General features: G+C 32.5%; 1 protein-coding gene across 2 annotated transcripts in view; it reads right to left on the reverse strand.

Moving 5' to 3' along the window:
- The window catches only part of KIF18A (kinesin family member 18A), a 79,121-nt gene that overhangs the window by 43,545 nt on the left and 11,306 nt on the right, over nucleotides 1-24,270 (reverse strand). For both annotated transcript variants that reach the window (XM_045808585.2, XM_045808583.2), the window contains 9 exons: nucleotides 23,569-23,726; nucleotides 20,563-20,667; nucleotides 19,419-19,529; nucleotides 17,767-17,964; nucleotides 15,577-15,753; nucleotides 14,100-14,174; nucleotides 13,773-13,885; nucleotides 9,080-9,242; nucleotides 3,567-3,731 (listed from right to left, as the gene is read on the reverse strand). In XM_045808585.2, the coding sequence (XP_045664541.2) occupies nucleotides 3,567-3,731; nucleotides 9,080-9,242; nucleotides 13,773-13,885; nucleotides 14,100-14,174; nucleotides 15,577-15,753; nucleotides 17,767-17,964; nucleotides 19,419-19,529; nucleotides 20,563-20,667; nucleotides 23,569-23,726 (1,265 nt within the window). The remainder of the gene's footprint in view (nucleotides 1-3,566; nucleotides 3,732-9,079; nucleotides 9,243-13,772; nucleotides 13,886-14,099; nucleotides 14,175-15,576; nucleotides 15,754-17,766; nucleotides 17,965-19,418; nucleotides 19,530-20,562; nucleotides 20,668-23,568; nucleotides 23,727-24,270) is intronic.

Here is a 24,270-nt window from a genome sequence, read left to right on the forward strand (position 1 = left end):
ATGCTACTAAGTAGACAAAGAGGCAAAAACAAATTACCAATAATAGTAATAATACTAAAAAGAATATTTTAACACTTTTTAAATTGGGAGCTTATGGTAAATATGGGAAAGAAAAGGCAAAGTAGTAAATTTCTACAATTGATTCTTTTTGCCTCTTTAATGCTAAATAAGTTAAGTAATTCTATAATTGGGATTGGGTTAGAAATTAGAATTTTGATTATACAAGTATATTAAATTATAAGTATAATTTAAATAAAGCTATTGAGAAGTAAAAATACTCTAATAATATTTTAAAACAGAAATACATGTATTAAAATTTTAAGATAATGTACTAATGCCACTTGAACTATATACCCAAATATGGTTAAAATGTGAAAGTTTGTTATATTTCACCAAATGCAAAGAATTTTTCAGACCCATCATGAGACAGAGTTTGCTCTATCATGGCAAAAGTAATAGTAATAAAGAGAACTAAGAAATAACAACTCTTTAATAGTTATTTTAAAATAATAAAATAATAAAATAAAATGAATAAACAAATAAATAAGGTAAAAAAGATTAACTCTAACCAACATACTTGTCATTTTGACAATGACAGTCTTAAAAATGAGAATTCTTTAGATATACATCATCTCAATGCAATATGTGCCCTCCTTGATACCCATCACCGACCTATTGTATGGAGCATTGGGTGTTACATGCAAATAATGAATCATGGAAAACTACATCAAGAACTAAGGATGCACTGTATGGTGACTAACATAACAAAAAATTATTATAAAAAAAAAGACCAAAAAAAAAAAGATATACATCATCTCTAACAAATAAGTAAAACATATATAAGTGAAACAAAACCAAAAACTATCATAAACATTCAACACCTGCTGCCTTTCCAAGAGAAGAGCCTCTTGTGCAGTGAATGGGAAACACTTATGTGACCAGAACTATCAGCTGTTTTCTCCGAAAACTTTTCACTCAGAACATGGCTTGGGTTTTCTGAGAGGTGCTTCGCCGGCAGCTGTTGCATTCTAGGACGAGCCTTTACAGCTTTAAACCTAGATAATCTCTGGTATGGTTCATTGATTAAACATTGTCTTTTTTGCTTACTACTTTTAAGTTATGTAAATACGTCTATTTTATCATCTTAACATGAATACAGCATTTTAAGAAAAGTGTTCTTTAGCTTACTTCGAGTATTCTTAATGCTGTACAAATGGAAAAATAACCTAAAAAAGCAAAATTATGTAAATGTGACACCCCCCCCCCAAACCTCCCATCTGGGAGAAGATCTATATAGCTTTTTGATCAGATTCTCAAAGGCACCTATGACCCAAAAGGTCAGAATCATTGTTCTGGAGGAAAAACGGAAAATGTATTTTGTAATGCAGCGAACTCTGTTGTGTTTCTTTTGTATACACCTTTTTTGGCTATTGACATCCACATTACAGATGTTTAGAATACTATTAAACTATTCTTTTTCTTTTTTTTTTTTTTTAAAGATTTTATCCATTTATTCGACAGAGATAGAGACAGCCAGCGAGAGAGGGAACACAAGCAGGAGGAGTGGGAGAGGAAGAAGCAGGCTCATAGCAGAGGAGCCTGATGTGGGGCTCGATCCCACAACGCCAGGATCACGCCCTGAGCTGAAGGCAGACGCTTAACCACTGTGCCACCCAGGCGCCCCTAAACTATTATTTTTCGACCATCTATTATGTGTTATGTGGCATGAGGCCTTTGCATATAGCATTTCATTTAAATATATTTTGAGGATAAGTAATTAAGAAGACAACAAAGTTAAACAACTTGTCCAAAGTCATACAATTAGAGTTAGTATTCAACACAAATATCAAATGAAAGAAGGACTAACCACTCCAACTCCAAAGTCTATCCTTTTCCCAATATTTACATTCTCTCTGTAGGGAATATTCTAAAGTGCTTATCAATTAAATTATATTGTAAAATATTATTAAATTATGCTTTGTACTACATTTAATACCTAATCTACTGACTGACTGGGATGCTTTCAGAAAGATATTTTGAAGACTTCTAGAATTACTAAGGTGTAGATTAAGTTGTTGGCTAACCCTCAATAAATCTCCACACTAAAGATTTATTCAATCTTCATTTGTCTTTGGTTTTCTTCTTAGGAAACAGGGTACCTGCTGCTTGTGGCTCACTGATCCTTTCACTACATTGACTGCTCCTGCTAGTCTTCTCCTTCCCTAGTCTGAGCTTTAACACTAAAAGGATGGCCATTTATAGCTATTGCTAGCCAACCAGAGAATTCATTTCCCTAGTCATGATGTACTGGGTAATATTTTTTCAATTACAACAAAAAAATTGTTAACTTTCAATATTAACCATTACAACCTACATTCGCTATTGAATATATTATACTTTATTTTACCTGTATTGACAATAGTATAATACTTTTTTAGCAATATGAAACTTCCAGAGGACTAGATACCAATTAGCTAATACATAGTATTGAAATTCAGAAAAGCATCATCAAGGTAAAGACTCAGACACTCCTCCTTTTTAAAAAGAGTGTAATGAAGTTATTCTTTTAAAAAATAATAGGTATTTGGATTACTTTGTAGCAGGTGTCTACTTATTGCTTATGCCATATTTATTTTCCCCCTCCTTTCTTATTAAGAGAACTCTAATTTTGTTCAGGGTGATAATGTGTCCAGCAAAAACATTTACCTTTCCATATTCCCTTATAGCTAGGGACAGCCATGTGACAATTCTAGCCAATAAGTTAAATCTGCTAGGAATTTCTGGAAAAGCTTTTACTCTCCCAAGACAGATATACCTCCCCACTTTCTTTCTCTCTTCTTCTTCTGGCCTAAGTGTGAACTTGAGACTAAAGATGGAATAATGACATGGCAACTGTGAAATGACAAGTATAATGATGATACAGATATTTTGGAGGTACTATATTAGGAATAAACTGCATATTCTCAAGACTTACTGTTAAGGGAGAAAAATACAGTCAGATTTCTATAACCATGTGGATAAACACAATTCTTATCTGATTCAGCCATTAACCATCATTATCCATCACTATTCCTTATAATCTTTTGCCAGTCTAGGCAGCATATCTTCAGTTTAGTACCTATACGCACACACACATATACAACTTTCAAATCAGCTTTTATTAGCTATGATGCAAGTAAGGGTGACCAAGTTTAAAACTATTTTTCCACAAAACCTCAAGTATTAGAACAAACTGAAATTACCTAAATGATGAACCTTCAAGGACAGTTTGATTACTTTATTGTAACTTAAGAGCTATCTCATAAAAGGATGTAATCACTTAAGAATAACTTTAAAAAACTTAAAAGAACTTTACTCTTCAGAAAGTACAGAAAAAGCATATTTATTGGGTAATTAGCGAGGCAGAAGGTAAAATGAGTGAAGGTAAATGGTAAAATGAGTCAAATAAATCTCAGAGAGATGGAACAATAGCTGTCTTATGAAAGATATTTACCCAATGACAAAGACAGTAGGTTTAAAGAGCTCGGTTCTTGCAAATGAATCTGAATATATAAACACATCTGTACCTTTGGAATATGACCGTTTTGACCTAAGAGTTCCATTTCGGTTTTTACACGATGAAGCCAGTTAGTATTCTCATCAAATTGCTTTAATTCCTCCTCCCTTTTCTTCTCTAGGTAGCAGCGACGAGTTTTCAACATTGCAAGTCTATGATCTCGTTTGCACGTGGCCTGAAAAATAATGCATTTAATAGTCATCTTAATTTTTATGATATTTGATGTATGTGATATTAGTAAAGTGGCATATTTTCTCATAAGGGTGCAACTGTAGTCTATTAAGTTAGGCTATACTTTTGTACTTAAAGCTATTTCCCCTTTGAAATCTCCACAATACTCCTGCTTACAGGAAAATAGGAAATTGAGCTGTGAGTCATTTTTATAAAATTACATGTTGAGAGTTTATGGCTTTAAGAATTACAACAGCCAAACTGAAGACTGTAGCTTTGTTTGTGTGTGTGTGTGTGTGTGTGTGCGCTAAAATACATACCTTTAAATGCTGCATTTGAAAAGTTCATAAAAGGTCTGATAATTCCCATGATTTATTTACTCAAAATCAAAGCAGATGCACGCCCTATTCTTTCCTTTCCTCCAACTTGAAAGATGTGAAGAAATAACTCTGCTCTGCTTTTTCCTACAATGTCGTTAGATAGGCTGGTGCAAGTGTTAGAAAACAGAGCTTATGTCAGAGGGCTCATAAATATCTGATCTTACGTGATGGTTGGTTTAGGATCCATAATGGGTATTCTGAATATTTTTGGTATTTTACGAAGGCACGCATCTGGCCTTCTGGTTTCTCACCCCAAGGGTCTTGCACACTATCATGGGAACTGTAAGCTGAATAGCTCGATCTCTCTGGGCTATTTGCAAACAGATACTGAACTCAAAAGTCATCAGATATAATGGCTGGACTTGAAATAATAGATCCCCAGATTAGAAAAAAGCACCTGTAGCTGGTTTTGGGAGTAGGGAGCTATATGAAAAAAAAAAAAAAAAAAAAAAAAAAAAAAAAAAAAAAAAGAGCAGGGACTACATCGAACTTGGTCAAAGACCTAACTTATTCTCCTTAAAAGATAAGTTCTTCTTCCTTACTATATTTTATTAAAATTTTGGGGAAAGGCCAGGCATTAAAGAAATTTGCTAAAATGTGAAACAATGTCAGTCTTCTCACTACCTCTTTTTGTTTGCTTTAGAAAACATAATTATTTTTTATTAAAGGGTTACTTATGTTATCATGCAATGAGCTAATGGTTTTAAAATTAATACATAAATATATTTTTTATAAGTCTCAGTTTGAATATTTAAAATAGGAATATTGGTAGATGGAATTCACATGAACAAAAGCTCTTTTAGGTCCTAAATAATTTTTTTTAAATAGGAAGGAAGGGGTCCTGAGACCTGAAAAGTTTAGACCCACTACTATAACAGAAGGTAGGATATGTAGTCTCTTGACTTTCTTCTGCTATTCAGCAGGTGTGAAAACTTAGACAAGTTAATCTCGGTGGATCTTTAGTCACCTCATCTGAAAATGAACATAAAAGTATTGTACCTGCCTGAAGGAACACAGTTAAATCAAATTATTTTTACTTTGCTTTAACATTTATAAATGTTGTAGGAACTCTTAGAAACCAGGGCAGGAAATGCTCTGAGGCTCTCATGGCAGCTAATATTTAATACCAAAAAGTTTTTAACTGAAAACCCCCAAAAGTATGTTTTTGAGTTTTTACTTCTAAATGTCCATCAACAGGTGCCTGGGTGGCTCAGTTGGTTAAGCGTCCAACTCTTGATTTTGGCTCAGGTTGTGATCTCACAGTCTTGCTCTGTGCTCAGTGTGGAGTCTGCTTGAGAGTCTCTCTCCCTCTGCCCCTCCCCCCTTCACGTGCGCACACACTCTCTCAAAATAAATAATATCTTTAAAAAAATGTCCATCAAATGTATCCTTTATAATGGTTCTCTATGGGACACTTTCCATCAGGGTACTCCTATTGAATCATTTTTCTGAAATAAATAGTGAGTAAGTGTCTCGGGATAAATGCTAAAATATGCATGTTAAACCCCGACATTAAAGCAAATGCTTCCCATTAAAGTTTCAAAAGAGTTTTATATATTTTATTAACAAAATCTCCAGAAGACCACAAAACTTCCTGAGAACAGACAAATAATTCTAAAATTTAGGTGTTACTACTGCTTTGGGCAAAAGGACTGCTAACATGGTAAACTCATTATTTGGCTAAAAGTAATTTGCAGATTACCTTTATATGGCCATAAAATCATCTAAGAGCTTCACTTTAATTCTAATCTCAGAGTCTATACTCTAGAACCATTTATGCTTGAATCAATGTTATGAGATTCTTTTAGCGCTTCTGATAATAAACCACTTTTGGAGAGGCTCCAAGACAGATATAAAATTCCTTGCCCTAGCAGGCAGTTTAGTAAAACTATAGTTTGATACTTAGCATGTAAAACACAAAACGAAAACTGCCACCAACAAAAACATCTCAATCTCTACAGATGTCTTCTTATGTTTTTCAGAAATTTAACTACAACCAATACACTTAAGAGGTTTTATCTCCATTGCTTACCTAGCCTCATAAGAATAGCTATAAGAATTGGAATATGTAGACTGAAATGACCAAAAGTAAGATACTCTAAAAGCTAAGTAGGTTGAAAAAAGGCTATTAAGCAGAAGAATACAAATGCAAACAGAAAAAAATTTTTAAAAACCCAGCTAAACCCATTCTCCTACTGTTTTAATAAGTACCCGTATGTTTGGTTTGTCAATCAAATCTTATTAAAGTGGTTTTCAAAAGGTATTTTCAATAAGATAAAGCATAATAAATACATACTCAGTAAATAAATTACTAATTTTGACAGTATAGTTTAATAGCTACTGATAAACTGGCACCAATGATATATTAATGAATACTTTCTGATTAATTTCTTAGTATATCATACTTTGCAATTTCATAGTCTGAGGAAAAAACTGAAATGCTAGTTTTTTAAAGCACTATTTAAAATCTGATAGCTTTCAGACATTAAAAAAATAAAAAATTTTTATATATAATTGTTTCTTATGGGAAAGTAGGTAAAGGAGAAACACATTTGGGGTGGTGGTCTAAGAGGACCAGAAAGTTATTTATAAGAGACAGCTTTTTAATAAATAATATGCAAATGTATCTTACATATTACCTGTGTAACTAATTTCAAAAAATAAATAAAAATAAAATTAAGCTTATCATCAATGAATACCAAAACTGGTGTTCATTTAATAATTATTATTTTTTATATTTATAAAATATTTATAAAATAAATCAATAATTTATTACATTATATATCACTATAATATATTATAAAATAAAAATTAATAAAATATTTATAAAATAAAATTATAAAATTAATTTAATAATTATTATAAAATTAAGCTTATTATCAATGAACACCAAAACTGGTGTTATTTAATAATTTTAAATTATTATTTAAAATTTAAATAATAATTTAAATTAAATTATTAGATTTAATTTAAAGTAAAAATAATTTGATTTAACTGTGTTCCTTCAGGCAGGTACAAAGTTTTACGTTCATTTTCAGATGAGGTGACTAAATTAAAAACCAGTTACTTAAAAAACTGGTGTTATTTAATAATTATTAAATATTTATAATTATTAAAATGTTTATTTTTCTGCTCTTTGGTGATCTGGAGTTGCATACATCTAGGTATACATTATTTCTTATCCTGCTTATATTTCATGCTTCTTGAACTTACATCTTATTGACATTTTATTAGTCCTAGAAAATTCTAAGCCTGAAACTTTGCATATTATCCTTTCCCCTTTTGCACTAATACACCTCCTTCAGAGTAACTATTAGAAGAATGCATGACTTTTCAGTTTGTCCTTCATGAAACAACATCTTGTTCACATTTGCTATCTTTTTATCCTATATTTGATATGATTTCCTCAGGTCTCCCAGTTCCCAGAATTACTCTCCTCAGCTTATGTAACTCACAAAAAAGGATAGAGATAATAGACTCTGGAATCAACTTGCTTGAGTTCAAATCATTGCTCTGACACCTATGAGCTGTGTGACCCTGAACAAGATGACTTCTCTGTGCTCTGGTTTCCTCATCTTAATTATGAGGATAATAATATTATATCTCTCACAGGGTTTTCTGAGAATTGACTTAATGCATGTAAAGTATTTAAAACACTACCTAGCATTGTACCTATAAAGTGAACTTTCAAATTTCAGTGAGTAAATCTTTAATTTTTGGAAGTTTCATTGGTTTTCTTTTTGCATATGGATGTTCTTTTGATGTTTAATTCCTTTATCATTAATTCCTTCTTTGAAGTCTTTAGTCTTTTTTATAGTTTTTGTCTGAAATTTTCGGAATTCTGTCATTATTTGCCAAATGTGCTGACTTGATTATGGTGGACTGTTTCACCATGTGCTTTTAAAATTTTGGACAGTGGGTTCTCATTAGTGATTTGAACTGGGGGTCTGTTTCACTAGGCTGATTCTGTATTGCTCTGCCCAGTTCCCCAAAGATAATCACTGCTCTGATTATGTTAATTTCTCATTTTAAGGATTTACTCAGTAAAACACATGGATTATAAAAATTCAAACCTCAAATCCTTGGAAAGAATATCTACAACGGCAGTCTTTAACAACTTCTTTTTTTTCTTTTGAAATTTTTTAAAGTAGGCTCCATGCTCAGCATGGAGCACCAACATGGGGTGTGAATTCATGACCCTGAGATCAAGACCTGAGCTGAGATCAAGAGTCAGATGCTTAACCAACTGAGCCACCCAGGGGCCCCAACAGTTAGTCTTTAAGTGAGACTTTTTCTTACTCCAGGCGTGGATCCTTATTTTTCTGTGCTGATTGGGAAGATGTTTCTTCATGGTGTACTACCAATATGAAGAGTACAGGCCTCTGAGGTTCCCAGCTTTACATAGGATCTGCCATTTCTAATTCCCTGTCTCCCTTGGGTCCCTTACCTAAGATGTGGTGTACGCTGAAGGTAGGATATTGGGAGAGGTCTGCGTGCGTGGAGGGAGGGAGGGCAGTGTTCTACCACATGAAATAATAAAAATGAGTAAAAGATGGTCTGCCTTTCTAAGCACCATGCAATGGAAATTCTAACAATGTCAGTGAGAAAATGTTCTTTCCTGGAAAAAAAGATCTGCTATTGGTTTAAGTTGTAAATTATTGCCTGCATCCCTCCTTTGGTACCCAACAGTGAGTTTGTTAACTTCATGTTAAGCATTTCATCAACCCTCACAAAAGCAACAGTTGCAACTGTGATTTTGTTTTTTTGGTTTCCTTTTTCCTCCTGACATCTAGGAATTTAATTTTGTGTCTTGCACACTTAACTATGAATTTAAAACAATATTTGATACATTTCCTCCAGCATTTCCAACTGTTTGTAGTGAATGGGTAATTAAATAACATTACCTATCACATTTATAGAATTAGAAGTCCCCATGTGTTTACATGTCTAAAATTTAATCATAAATAAATACCTTTTCTACTTTGTCTTCAGAACACATCATTTTGATTTGCTTGTGGCACTGTTGTTGATAGAATGATTTAAGCTCATTTTCTTTTAGTAACATTTCCAGCTTCAGATATTCTTGCCTAATTTCTTCTCGATTCTGGAACAAGCAGTTCAGAATTTCTTGAAATCTACCAAATATAAAACACATTATAGAATCTCACTAATTTTGTTAAATAAATTTAAGAAATAAATGAACAAAAGAATAAAAATCACTCATTGAATTAGACTCAATGACAAATAGCAAATAGGTTAGTGACTTTCCTATTAAATAACAAAAGTGTTTGGAAAAGGATATTAACTTTATTTTTACTGTACTCTTTTTCTCCTCCAAGGAAGATCAATTACTAAAAGATATAGGTATTATAAGGCCTCTCTATGTAAGTCATAATTACATAAGTCATATACTCTATTTAATCCATGTATCCAGCTGTAGCAGAAATAAAATATTATGTTTGTAGGAGAAAGATGATAATTTGAACCTGTACAATCCCAATTAACAAGGCCCTGAAAGCAACAAAGTACTGTGTGTTGTTTTGATGTTGGCTAACTGTGAAGAAACAAGCAGTGGGTGGCATAATCATATGGCGCCTCCATGGCCCCCTAGGGAAAGTGAGATAGCCAGTTTTTAGTTTTAGAATTTGTTACAGTGAAAACACACCAGACGGTTAGGTACCCCCTACAGCCTGGCTGAGAGTCCCTGCCAGGACCCAAAACAACCAAGTTTGCAATGTGGTAAACCTAGAAAAGTCCCTCCAGTGTCTTTCCTCCAAAGGGCGATGGAGATTTGGAGAATCAAAGTTGGGGGATTTGACTCACATCTCATCCAAATGCATAAAGACCTCAAGCTCAGAAGATCTGTGCAAGTCCTGAAAAGGAACCTGCAATTCTGCATCCTCCAGGGTCAGAATATTGGTGACAGCAATATTCTAATTTTATAAACATATATTTATGTTTTTAAATCACAGATCTGGTCTGAGCTACAGTAATAGTATGAACTGTCACATATAGGCAAAGCTCTCAAAGAAAAATTAACTGTGAAGCCTTTAAAATAAAACTGTAACAAAGTATATGCATTTAAAAATAAATGTTCTTCAGCCAGAATTTTAGATATATTTGTAAGGATCTGTGGTAAAAACACCACCAATTTACGTCAGTAGTTCTTAATGAAACTCTATTGGGAATGACTATAAACCACAATACATCGACTTTACTGCAGTTTTGTCAAACTGATAAATATTTCATAGAAAGTATGTACGGACATTGCAATTTCATTGCATTATATTACAACACACTAATGCCAGTAAATGAATTGATAAGTTATCTTTAGGTTATTCTCAAAGACAATTTCTTAGTTTTTTTAAAACATTTTGCCCAAGGACAGAGTTAAGTATTTCTCAATTTTGTAATTTTGTGGTCCAGACTTATTTTAGTTGGTGGGTTTTACCAATTAGGATGGAAGAAAAGGAAGTATCAAAGGTTTCTAGAGATCTCCTTAAAAAAAACCAACAAAAAAACCCCACAATAAAACATAAAAAAACCCCCAAAACCTATCATTTTAAAACAGTAAAGAGTCCTAAGGGATTGACTAATAACTATTTTCTTTCTTTTTTTTTTTAAAGATTTTATTTATTTATTCGACAGAGATAGAGACAGCCAGCGAGAGAGGGAACACAAGCAGGGGGAGTGGGAGAGGAAGAAGCAGGCTCATGGCAAAGGAGCCTGATGTGGGGCTTGATCCCATAACACCGGGATCACGCCCTGAGCCGAAGGCAGACGCTTAACCGCTGTGCCACCCAGGCGCCCCTCTATTTTCTAGTCATTTAAAACATTCAACTAACTAGCAATAAAAATCTTTGCCAATAATTTTAGATGATACATAATGAATATTAAATTCTACACAATTTTCTTGATACAGTCACAAGTGAAGTTTTATAATTACTCTGTATAAAGAACTGTACTTTCTTTTTATGATTTCTTCTTGAATATTATCTTTCCAAATGGCTTTGATAGACAGCAAATACTGTATATTTTTCCTTTCATCTGATTAAACCACATAAAAATCTTTATTTTTAAAAAGACACTTTGCAAATTCATGGCATTAAAAAAGTTCTATGTAACAGTATAAATGATATGATAAAAGATATTTCATATATTTCTTTCAAGACACAGTTACTTTTAAGGGAAAATGAAAAAGGCTATGGGGTATATAATCTGATCATTACAGCTTCTTTATAATACACAAGGAAATTATGTTAAATAATATATTGCACAAATTAAAACTCTAAAGATTTTACTGTTTTATTTCCTAGCTCAGGCCATCTCCCTCTTGAATCATTTTATCAGAAGGAAAGGTTCAATGACTTGAAGACATCAACTGCAGAAAAGTCTACTAAGGTTTTAACTGGTAACTAGATCTGGTTAAATAGCGCTGCATGATTCCATGCAAGCAGTGAGTCCAAGTTTGAGCAGTGGGTGACTTCTTTAGTTTTCTTTAAATTTGTTTTTAAACTTGCATCAACAAAAGAATATCTGGTTGCATGTGGGCCAATCCCACATTTGATTAACAAAATGAAACCTAACAACAACTAATAATATGTCAGTTAAAAGCTTTCTTTGATAAGGTAAACTGTGTTAAGAAGGAATGACTTTTACTTCATTTATTTTTTCAAAGTCATTGTACGGGGAGCCTGGGTAGTTCTGTTGGTTAAGCGACTGTCTTCGGTTCACATCATAATCCCGGGGTCCTGGGATCGAGCCCCACATTGGGATCCCTGCTCTGCGGGGAGCCTGCTTCTCCCCCTTCTTGTGTGCTCTCTCGATCTCTCTCCCTCTCTCTCTCTCAAATAAACAAAATCTTTGAAAAAACTAAAAGTCACTGTAAGATTGGCGGGATATAACAAAAAGCATCATAAACGCAACAATATTATTTTGACAACCGGTTGTTGGAGGGATAAAGAGAAAATAACTTAAACATTTTAGAAAATCTCCAGCATAAATAGAACTCTGGTACTGTAACAATATATAGGTCCACTTTATGCTATATGAAAAACTGACTGTCATTGATAGAAATAACTTTAATTCCCTCTTTAAGATATTTGTAAAATAACAGTATGGAAGAAAAAGATTAAGATTTGAAAGAGATGATTTATAGTTCTTGCCTTATCTTTGAGAAAACAATATCCTATTTCGAATTTCAAAGGATTGTTAGAGTGACCAATTAATACGGGCCTACAAATCATCAGAAACTATAAAGCCATCTACAAAACTAAAGCATTATTATTGGAAGTAGTTTTTACTTAGCATTTGGGGTCAACGGAGTCCAAAAACATTTTTTTCAAATCAAGGATATTTTATGTAAACTATAATATACAAATCCAATTTTAAAAAAGGTGTTGTATCTGCAACTAGGTTGAAAGTCACCGTTGACTAGTCTTCCTTATGGATATCAAGATACTGCTATAAACTCTAGAGTTCCAAAACAGAGTGAATAATCATTGGTTTAAGTTGTGGTCAGTTTCTCATACTAGTGATAATAGAACATTGGCTCTGGAGAATGTAAAGTAAGTTTAACTTCACTGTTAATCAAGTTTGGACAGATTCCTTTATTATAAGACCTCTCAGAGCCTTTAATAAACTGACGTACTTTGGAAATCACCTAGATTCCTTCAGAAAGAAGGAATTTCCAAATTTGTTTGATCCAGGAATTTCTTATCGCCTTCTTAGAACTACTCAAGATTCACAGCTCTTGAACTAGTCTTCCATTGGGACAATTTGGAAAATTATCTTAACTGCTTAGGGGAAAAGTGCTTGTGAATATTATATTATTAACAACTTTCTTTTAAAAAAATTTACCTGCTAGAAAGCTTAGTGGGAATCTATCAAAATTCTGTATTAATTTATAGCACTGAAAGATGTCCCTTCAAATAATGAACTAAACAAACAAAGTACATGAATTATTAGAGTTATACATAGTCAAGAAAGGGTAGATAAAGTTTACATGAACTATACGAATAATATTATGCCAGATGAAACTGCCTTAGTATTTGTTACCCAAAATTCCTATGTTGAAACCTAACACCCAAAGTGAGGGTATTAGGAGGTGGGGCCCTTGGGAGGTAATCAGTTCATGAGGGCAAAGAGCCCCGTTGATTAGTAACCTTAAAAAGAGGCTCTGGAGAGATCTCCCTCCAGAGGCCATGTGAGGATTCAAGGATTGAAATCTTCAGCTTGAAAGAATGCCTTCACCCTATGCCAGTCCCCTGATCTTGGGACTTCTAGCCTCCAGAACTATGAAAAATAATTTTGTTTGTTTTGTTTATAAGATACCAGTCTGTGGTATTTTGTTACAGCAGCCTGAATGGAATAAGACACCTGAGAAGAAAAATATGAAAACTGCTAAAAAACTAATTTCGTAAGTGACATAATTGGCCTTACTTTCTTGATCTTATACCTAAGTCCTGGTATAATCACAAGTATGTAATCATAATTAAAATGATCTGATCTCCAAAGTGTGCAAAATATAAAGAGCAGTCAGTGGCTTCCTGAATTCAGTTGAGAATATATATATATAAAGACATACAACAAATGATAACATAAAATATCTGACTAAATTTCAAAACCATAAAATCCTCAAAATGAGATCTCAATGTCATTTTTACCTTTCAATTTCTTTTTCCTGAGGGTTTGAAATCATTAACTTTGCTTTGTTATTTTCATCAGTAAGGGCTTTGTGTTCTTCATAGGCTTTTAGTTTTTCTTTTAGCATTAAGATCTAGTAGAGAGACACACTAGTTAAAATACAAAACAAATTATTTGTCTCTATTATATGTGGCCACAGAAAAATTTTAGCTGTGAAAAATAATTGAACATGCCAGATCATTAACTGCAATAGGAAAAGACATCAAATTTTTAGGCAATTAAGTTTGCAGAATCACATAAATGAGGAACTAAGGGAAATTAGCATAAAATGTAAAGAATAGACATACCTCTTCCTTCTGCTCATTACAGATCTTTACATACTGAGTTATATGATTGTCAAGGTTAAGAACATTGCTCTTCAACTGTTAAAAGACAGAAATTATGATTGCATTTATATATAGAGAGATAATAACAACATAACTATATATACAATAAAAATGGCATTATTTCCTCATTCAGTTCCATGAATTCAGAATTTGTGACAATTAAAATCATGTGACAATCACGATCACTTACACTCATGTTCAAAATCTATAAGAGGATATGCCAAGCACATTTATAAAATAAATGAAATTATAAAGAAATTGTCTTACTATCTGAGAAAAGGTACTTTTAAGAACTTACAAAGCATTCTTCACATTATAATTAAAATTGCCCACTTTCTTTTTCCTCTGACTTCTAAGAAATTTAGAGATAACTTTAAGTTTCAACAATTTCTAAGTTCAACTAGTTTTTAATGAGTTCTTATTACATTTTATCCTTTTTATAATTATATGGGCTTCTTGGCAGCTATGGAATAGTGGAAAGAACATTAAACAGAAGTTCAAATACTTGATTTTGAGGCCCTGTCCACTTCTCACTTAACTGATTTAGAATTTGGTACTTAAAATTCTGAGCATGGGATTCCTCAACTGTAAAGTAGAGCCTTCCTCAATGGGTTGCTGTAAGGATTACATGAAAAACATGTAAGAAGCTTTGCATACCCACAGAGTATATCCTTTTCCAATTAATTATACAGAATATATGAACAGTTCTATAAGAAAGACAATAACCCGCTCATCTTCATACAGTGGGAGTAGCAGAGGGGTAAACAGCAGGAGAAGCCATCACACCACTTAAACTCTAGGTTTTTTCCGACCCTGAAATCCTGTGATTTTAAAAATACATCATGATTGACTTAACATTTTTTTAATCATCCCAAATTACTGGCAAAAATAGTGACCTAACCAATCATTATTATATTGTTAGAGCTATATAGAGATTGGTTACATTGATATCATGAATTATTTTAAAAGAGCTATTTACTTTATAAACTAAGGCAGATATATCTATTTTACAGATGAAGTGACTGAGGCTTGGAGAGATTACCTAACATGTCCAAGGTTTTCAGATAGAAAGGGCTGGTGCTAAGTAAAAGCAGATAACATCATCCCTGGCTATAACAAATGTGTTAAAACCCTGACCAATTATTCCAGTGTGCCATCAGAATATCATGTGCCATGATGTGAAAAAGTTTAGGAAGACAGGCACTAAAGCATCCTAGTTCCCAAAAGACTAAATAATAGTATCTATTACATATGTAATCAAGATGCTTAATGGTTTAATTGTCCAAGTTAATGCTCAATTAACCAAGCTAATAAAGACATTTCTAACCCTGTTTGAAATTCATTAGTAAAAATACAACTCTAATTAATATTTTTTTAGAGTTATAAAAATAGTATACATCCAATGCCCTTACAACAAAGGCAGACTAAACACACTTACAGAAGATTTGATGTCCTTTGCACGGTTAGCATACTTAAGAGTGTTATATGTGTCATCGTAGAACACAGAGGAAGGACTAACAGCAGCTATCATTATAGTTTGACAGTTTCCTCCAAGAGAATCCTTTAACAAGCGAGTGAGCTTACTATTTCTGTAAGGAATATGCTGATTCTTTCTCTGAAAGAACAAAAAAAGAATTCTTATGTCATTTTCCACATTTAAATGCAAACCTGCTATCACTTCACTCTAAGAATTTAAGCACTGCCCAACTTTGCCCAGACTTATTATATAATTGGTGATCGAAATGATGATAATGAATTTTATGGAACTACTGAGTGAATATATAAAACAAATACTCTACTTGAAGTTTATATTCCCATCTAAATAAACTTTAGTTAATAAAAAAAATCAATATTGTTTCATCAGTTGTGGTAAGTATACCATATATATATGAGATGTTAACAAGTGGGAAAACTGAGTGTGGGGTATATGTAACAAAATCTTTCCGTATTAACTTTTCTTTATCAGAAACAAAATGTTCATTTAAAAAAAATCTCAATTTTTAAAAGAAATTAAAATATAAAAGTAATGTATGCTCTATTCTAATCTACTATAGGAATAATAAGAATTCCGCATGGTAGAGAGCTATTTCTCATTAAATAATTAGCTAACATGGATACAAAGTAAATTAAAATTATAATCTTACAGAGACTTCATCTGAAAGGACAACACAGTTCTAAGAGAACTTAATTATTTCTTGGTTTTCCTTTACTTGAAAGATACAGTTATGATTTTAAAGTAAAAAATTTTCCAAAAAGCACAACTTCCATAAAAACAGAACATTATAATGTTAAGCTAAAAGCAACCTTATATTATAAAGGTTTACACCTTTCACATTACAGAAGAGAAAAATGGAAGTGTAAATCTTTCACATTACAGAAGAGAAAAATGGAAGCTAAACAAAAGTGAAATGACTTGCTTCAGGTAACATGGCTGATAACTCAGAGCTAGAAAGAGGCCCTACTGTGCTTTCCACCATAGCAATGTTTCCTAAACAGTGTGCAATGTGCACTACTGGTGTTAACTTGAAATGATTTTACATGTACAAGACATGCATTAAACATGGACTCATAAATGACTCAATAGGAGTCAATTATTAAAAATTAAGTCAGTATGGAAAAAATGCTATAAATGGCTTAAGTTTAGAAAACCAGTCTTTATACATATTGTCTGCTTACATGTTTGAGATTTTAACTTAGAAAAAGTTAAAAAGTTAAAGTTAAAAAGTCATAAAAGACATCTTGCTTTTGTAATCTTTACGTGATTTCAGGAACTTGCCTCTTCAAAAAAGACTTCCCAAATCATTTTAATATATTTTTACTAATTCAAAGTACAACATTTTCCTAGCACTCATTGACCTGTGTTTTCCTAAATACAGAAATTTCTTAAAGCTTGAACCTGGCTTGAACTTAAACTAATGATCATATTTTAATTTAAAAAAAAAAGGAAGTCATTTCACCAATACAGAAGCTGTCAAATATGCTGTGTTCTAGTAAGCACTCTGGCATATAATAGATGTAAAATATTTTTAAATGTCCCAAAGGCATCTAATAAACATTATCCTATTAGGTGATTTAATTATATTTTATATCTTAAGCCCATCTTCCTAAGAAAAATAAAAACTCTTAATATTTAACCCAATTTTATAGTACACAAATTACTAATCAGAACAGAATTAAGTTATCCTAAAATGTAATTTTTGTATTCATCCCAATTCAATTGTGTTTGTTGTGTAGTGACCACTAAATGGTCATTTTAATATCAGGTTTAAAGTAAGTGATCAGAAAGTACCATAAAATATTAGCCATCAATATGATATTCAATATATTTCTTTCAGCAAATTCTGATTATAAAATAAGTGATGAGAAATTACCATAAAATATTAACCATAAATATGATACTCAATACATTTCTTTCAACAAATTTTGATTATAAAACTAGAAATTCAAACCAAGCCAAACCAAACCAAGCACAGCTTTATTTGATATAATAGGCTTTCTATGGTCTTACAATTACTGATATATTCTTGAAATTTGATTTATAAGAGACCTTTAAAACAAAAAGTAGTATCTTCCTAGGAATTACATAGATTTCAATATTTCAAAATACTTGAATAAACATAGTACCTACCTTTGTATCTGCTAAGGCATTGATAACATTCCCAAGAGCTAAGAGTGATCGATTAATATTTGTGCCTTCTATAAACCGGGTCCCTTTAGCACTGGTAGAACTGGCTCTCTCAGACCCTGCCAGGTCAATGAGTGACATCTTGGCAATTCGTACATTTTGACTGATACTTGCTGTTTTGTCTTGTTGTCGCAAATAAATCTTTTTTGAAATTACAGGAGAATAGGAAAAATGAAGATAAGATTTAGCAAAATTAAAAGGGAAACATGCACTTTATTTTTCAAAGAATATGAAATCAAAATTATTTTCATTTTAAAAACAAACTGAACAAAGTATAATAATCTGACTTGCTGATATCCAAGAATACCAGAAATAATTACGGAAGTTGAAAAAAACTCAAAAATGAAAAGATTTCCTATATGTGTACCAGAGGGCAAATAACTCCTGATCTGACAGAAGCTCAAAACAATTGCCATTTGTGTTCTGGTAACCACTGAGCCAGATCATAGAATTATCAGAGGTGGTGGTCGGGGCACAGGTACTCTAGAAATAATGTTCCTAACCAAAAACCAAAGGCAGTGGCCAGAGTGCTTTGCATGTCTCCAGGAGTTGTTCCTAAAGGAAAGCTGAATTTGAATGTTGACCCAAATTGAAGAGTAAGTGTATTCTAATTCCTAAAACTGTTGTATGTCATTATAATTAAGAAAATGTCCCATATAAAAAAATTAGTAAAATATACTTGTCATGTTCAGCCCAATAGAGTAAACCATCATTTATTGAATGCTACTTTGTTCAGTTTAACTGAAATAAATTAAGTGGCAAACTTAAAAGAGATTGGTAAGATTAGCCATTATTCCATCATAAAGATCTTTGTTAATATTCTTACAGACCAGGGTCTAAGACATGTTGGGGAAATTTCAATGTCACAGATAAACATTTCTCTTATGACTACTGATAAATGAAGAGTCACTGGAAAGAACAGAAAGGGTTAATAAAATTTTATGAACTGGAGACTTTCTGAATGACTTGACTGCCTCAGATATGAATTCTTTCAACTATATCAATTTCTTACTGTAAATCGGATTACACTAGCATAATCCAGAATGAAGCTATAAATAATTTGGATTTTAACAGGACTAGGAGCTACAAAAAATAATACCTACTAACATATGCTTTAACTCTTTCTGGAACTGTATTCCTAAAAAGAACTGTATCAATGCAATCAATGTCCTTAAGGAATGCAACTACTTGCAAGGTCCCTATGATGAAATCCTTAAAAAAGTAAATCAGAATCTCCCCAATTTATTGCTTCTGTAAATCTATACCTAAAAAGAGAAGGTTTGTTTTGAATATAAGATTATCTTTAAGAAAGATTAAATATTTTCACTGAAAAACACAAGGAAAAAAAACCCTTTAACATTACTGCCTTATTATCCTGTATTTTTACACAGTAAAAATTTATACTTCTGATTTACATCATCTCAATTCTGAATATTCTTGATAAAATCTTTTCAAAGCTCCAAAATAAAGGAAATGCTGAGGAAGGAGTGCACAGTTGAAGGGATTTCTTTGCATATATGAAAATTATCCCACATGAATTTGGCTTTGTTTATTTTAAATTCAATTTTAAGAGCAATGGTGTAATGGGTTGTTACCTGGAAAACAGCATGAGAACGAGAAGATGTGGCATTCATATCAGTGGGATGCTGTGTCCTGTTTTTGTTTCCACTATCCAATAACTGTAAAATCTCCTCGGAAGATTTGGGCTAGAGAAGTTTAAGTAGAAGAAAAACATACAAATAGTCGTCTATCTTTAAAAATTTTAATAAACTTTCAACAAGAAAAAAAGACTTTTAAAGAAAAGGTAAAAAAATGCATTCTATAAACTGCACCCCATTAAATATTTCCTATATAGTACTAAGCAAATGATATACAATTGACCTTTGAACAATGCAGGGGTTTTGGGCACTGACACACCTCTCTCCTTCAGGCAACTGAAAATCCACATGTAACTTATGACTTCCGAAAAGTTTTGCTAATAACCTACTGTTGACTTCAAGTCTTACTGATTATATGAACAGATGTTACATATTTTGCATATTACATGTATTATATACTGTATTCTTATAAAAAATGAAGCTAGAGAAAAAGAAATGTTATTAAGAGAATCATAAGAAAGAGAAAATACATTTGCAGTACTGTACTCTATTTATATAAAAAAATCCACATATAAGTGGACCTGTTCATCTCAAACCCATGGTGTTCAGGGTCAACTATACTTTGGTGTTATATGAGAAATAAAGGATAAAATCTTATCTCTTGGAGGAGATAAAATATAAATGTATTAAGCAGAATACAGAGTATTAAATTTGCAAGAGGATTTTTTTTAAAAAAGCTCATTTAGAGTGACTGGGTGGCTCAGTCACTTAAGTCGGACTCTTGATTTTGGCTCAGGTCATAACCTCAGGGTTGTGAGACTGAGCCCCACATTGGGCTCCATGCTGGGTGTGCAGCCTGCTTAAGATTCTCTTTCTCCCTCTGTCCTCGCCTTGAGCTCTCTCTCTCTCTCTCTAAAAACACAAACAAAAAAAACCCCAATCTCCTTGCCCAAAAACAACAAAAAGAAAAGCTCATTCAATTATTTCAAAGGGAAACAAAATAATATTGAAGATATATTCTAATTATTTTAACTCTGCACTTCATTATTTTTCTTCTTTCTTGAACACAACAGAAACTAAGTAAATGGCTAAATAACCACACTTGTTATCACAATAAGGAAAAAGAAATTCATAAACATACCTGATGTAAAGTCAAGCCCTGAACGACAACCCCTTTTTGGGCATCTTCCCGAACAGCAAGTGGCCCTGAATTTACCAAGAGGTCACGAATCTGTTCATTATATACCTTAAGGAAAAAAAAAACAAAACCCCCCCCAAAAAACCCTGCTTTAGCACTGATGTTGAAATAATAGTGACAACATCACACATGTTGCTGATTTAAGGTTGTATTAGAATTACATCTTAAAGGTAAGCAGCAACTCATTTGCATTCATGTCACCCCTTCTATCTCGTGTTGCCATTAATTTTCTATCATCTAAGAAAACAGAAGTTACCTAAGTTTGTAACTGAAATTTAAAGGTGGAGTCATTACACCCTCCTTCCATAATTCCTAACTTGATGATTACAGTGAAACAGAAATAAGATAGCTTGAATTGCCTTTTCCTATTTTCTGGAAATATAGGGGACACATTGTCTTGGGAATTCTAGTAAGTTATATGGCGGTGGCATGGTTTTTGCTGAAGATGTTTATTATTTCATGATGTCCCAATAGTTGAAACTTTTTAATTTTAGAGCTTAAAAGTTAAAACCCATACTCAAGGATCGACAGTATTTATTTCATTTATCCTTTAATTACATTAAGTTTAATATGCAATTCTTAATAATAAGTGCCATAATAGGACCACACCCCCCCCCCGCCCCCAACTTTTGGAACTAAGTCCGTAGGAGGTTAAGTGATTTGTCCATGGTCACAAAAGTAATAGCAGAGTAGGGATGGGAGTCCAGATATCCTCACTCTACTGCATGGCACTGAATATATATCTGTATTTTAGGTCTTTAGCAATTTTTTTTTCAGTAATTTCTGTAAGCAATTTCTTTTTTAGTAATTTTTTAGCAATTTTTTTAGTAATTTCTGTAAACAATGCATTCAAATAGTACTATTGATTTGTTTTTATGAATTTATTAAAAGTACTTAATTTTCTACTTGCCAACCAAATGACCACATTTGATAAAATTTTAAAAAGCATACAGACTTAGGCTTTAAGAATTATTTTGTGTAAGTTATTTCCATGTTCTAATAAATAGTCTGTAGTGCTACTCTGTTGCTGGTAAGATTTTCTACAATGAATGATAATCATTTTTAAATGTAATAAACTCTTAAAAGTAGTAAAATATGAAGATACAATTTTTTGGTTCTTATTTTTCTGATAAGCAGTAGTCACTTTTCAAATGACTACTTACCCATTTCAATCATACAACATAAAAAATCACAACAACTATTCTCAAGCCAATCTACACATCAGAATCACCTGGGAGCTTTTAAAAAACATAGATGCCTCAGCCACAATCCAGATCTATTAAATTAAAATGTCCGAGGGTTGAGGCCTAGGCATGTCTATTTTTAAAAAGCTCCATAGCCAACTCTGGTGCATAACCTGAGTGGAAAGCCATTAGATTAGACATTGCCTTACCATTAATGAAACGAAGGCAGATTAAAAGGAAGAAAAAAACAAAAACATTATAAAAATAACCAAACTTCAAAATTCATCCAGTTGTAAAAGGATCTAAGGAAGAAATAATGAATATTGCCATGTTCTTTACCCAATTAAGTTCAACTCAATTTTTTTTCAGTACTTAACTATAGAAAACGAGTTTTACTTCTCTTTTATTTCCAAGTTCTGTAGACAAGAAAATTTTTAGCAACATACATATCTTAATCAATTTTTGAAATGTGAAGAACCTTTCTCAGTAGGAACCAAACTACAAGTTGTCAACAAGAGAGCTGTGACTACCAGAAACTTTTTCTCTGATACCACAAATGAATAGGCAGTAAAATCATGGATTTGTTTCTGTACTGGTATCTGAAACACTATCTGAATGCAAAGTTAGCATGCCTATCTCCTAGTTATGATTTGTTGAATGTCACCTATTACTAAGGAGGCAGAAGTCCTCAAAGAATGAGGACACAAAAGACGGTATGAAGGAGATATGATTGGCCAAACCCAGTATAATTTGAGCATACAAATAAATAATTATGGGAAAGGATTACAAGCTATTAAATAATGTTAAGAATCTATGAATCCACACTGATTTAATAAGGAAAGGAAAAGTTCTTCCATACAGTAGAAAGCCAAGAAATAAATGTAGATGAAATGATGGAATTTAAATATCACTATCGTCTACCATTATAATAATAATTGATTTAGGCATGAATCATCAGTGGATGTCAATAGTAATAGATGAAAATTTGAGGAATAAGAGGACAAAGTATAAAGTAGTATCTTCATACTGCAGAAACTCTGCCGACACCAACATAATGAAATGGATCAAAGTTAACACAGCCAGAAATGGGACTAACTAACCACATCAGCCTCTTGTTATGATACTATAAGAACCCAACATTACTTCCCTGGTGTTTCTGCCAGTGCATAACCTGAATCTAATCATTGACTAACCTAAATTAGGGGTTTTATGACAGTGACATAAAACACAGAAAAAAAATCCAGATTGAGACTAAAGAGATATAATGATTGAATGCAATTTATGATCTTAGATTTTCTTTTTCAATAAAGGACATCATCAGAATAATTGGCAAAATCATATTAAGATTTATAGATTAGGTAATGGTGTTCTATCATTAATTTCCTAATTTCGATAACTATTCAGTGGTTATTTAAGAAAATTTCCTGTTTTTACAAGTCTGTAACTTAAACAGTTCAGAAAAAAGAAATATACACACATACAGAGGGAGAAAGCAAAGGTAGTAAAATGTTAACATATGGGGGATCTGGGTGAAGGGTATCTGGAAGTTCTTTGTGCTAATCTTGCTAATCAGAAATTGGGCCAAAATAAAATACCAGCAGAAAAAGAGTAAGATGTGTAACAAATACTTAAGACCAGGAATTTTAATGATTTTATACATTTGTAAGAAAATGCTATATGACAGAATAGTTTGAATGGGCCATGGAACTTCTTAAAGATTTCTCAACACTATTGACTAATATAAAGAATGATTCTGTCAACTTACCTCCAGATACGAAACTGCGGTACTACATACTTTCTCTTCTTTAATCTCATCCATGGATTTATAAAGGTCTAACATTGTTAGATACATTACTCCAGGTTCAGCAGCTGATCCTAGCATCGTGTGGGTCTTCCCAGCTCCAGTTGCACCATATGCAAGTACTGAGTTTTTATAAAAAGGGATCAAAGCTCTTTATTATGGCATACAACATTACTCTACCCACTGTCTAGTGGATAGTTCCATCTAGATATCTTGAACATAACTCTAAACTCAAGAGGTCCAAAATTAACTTATAGCCTTATTCTTAAAACCTGGGAATTTTAGCACAAATCCACTCTTCTCCTATATTCTGTATTCTGGTTAATGGTACCATCTTCCCCTCATCTGCTCCTTTTCTTCCACAGCAATCTTACAAGTTTTAATTAATCAATTATCAGTCTCCCTATCTAGTCTCGATCTTTAATCCCTCTCTTAGAATTCTGTACAGTTTCTTTTTTATGAAAACAAAATCTGAATATGTTAAATCTTCTTAATTGTACAATAGTCCTACATGAGAAAGTTCAAATTCCTTGCATTGGGATATTATTAGGCACTCTCTCTAGCCTATTTCTTCCTTGCTGTGGTCTAGGTATGCTAGATAGTGTGAAGTTCTCTGCATGTGGTGCTTCTTTTCTACTCTGCTGCCTTTCCACTGAAGTTCCTTTA

Source organism: Ursus americanus, chromosome 24 (assembly GCF_024610735.1).
Source record: "Ursus americanus isolate L20-20 chromosome 24, mUrsAme1.1.p, whole genome shotgun sequence".
Lineage (NCBI taxonomy): Eukaryota > Metazoa > Chordata > Mammalia > Carnivora > Ursidae > Ursus > Ursus americanus.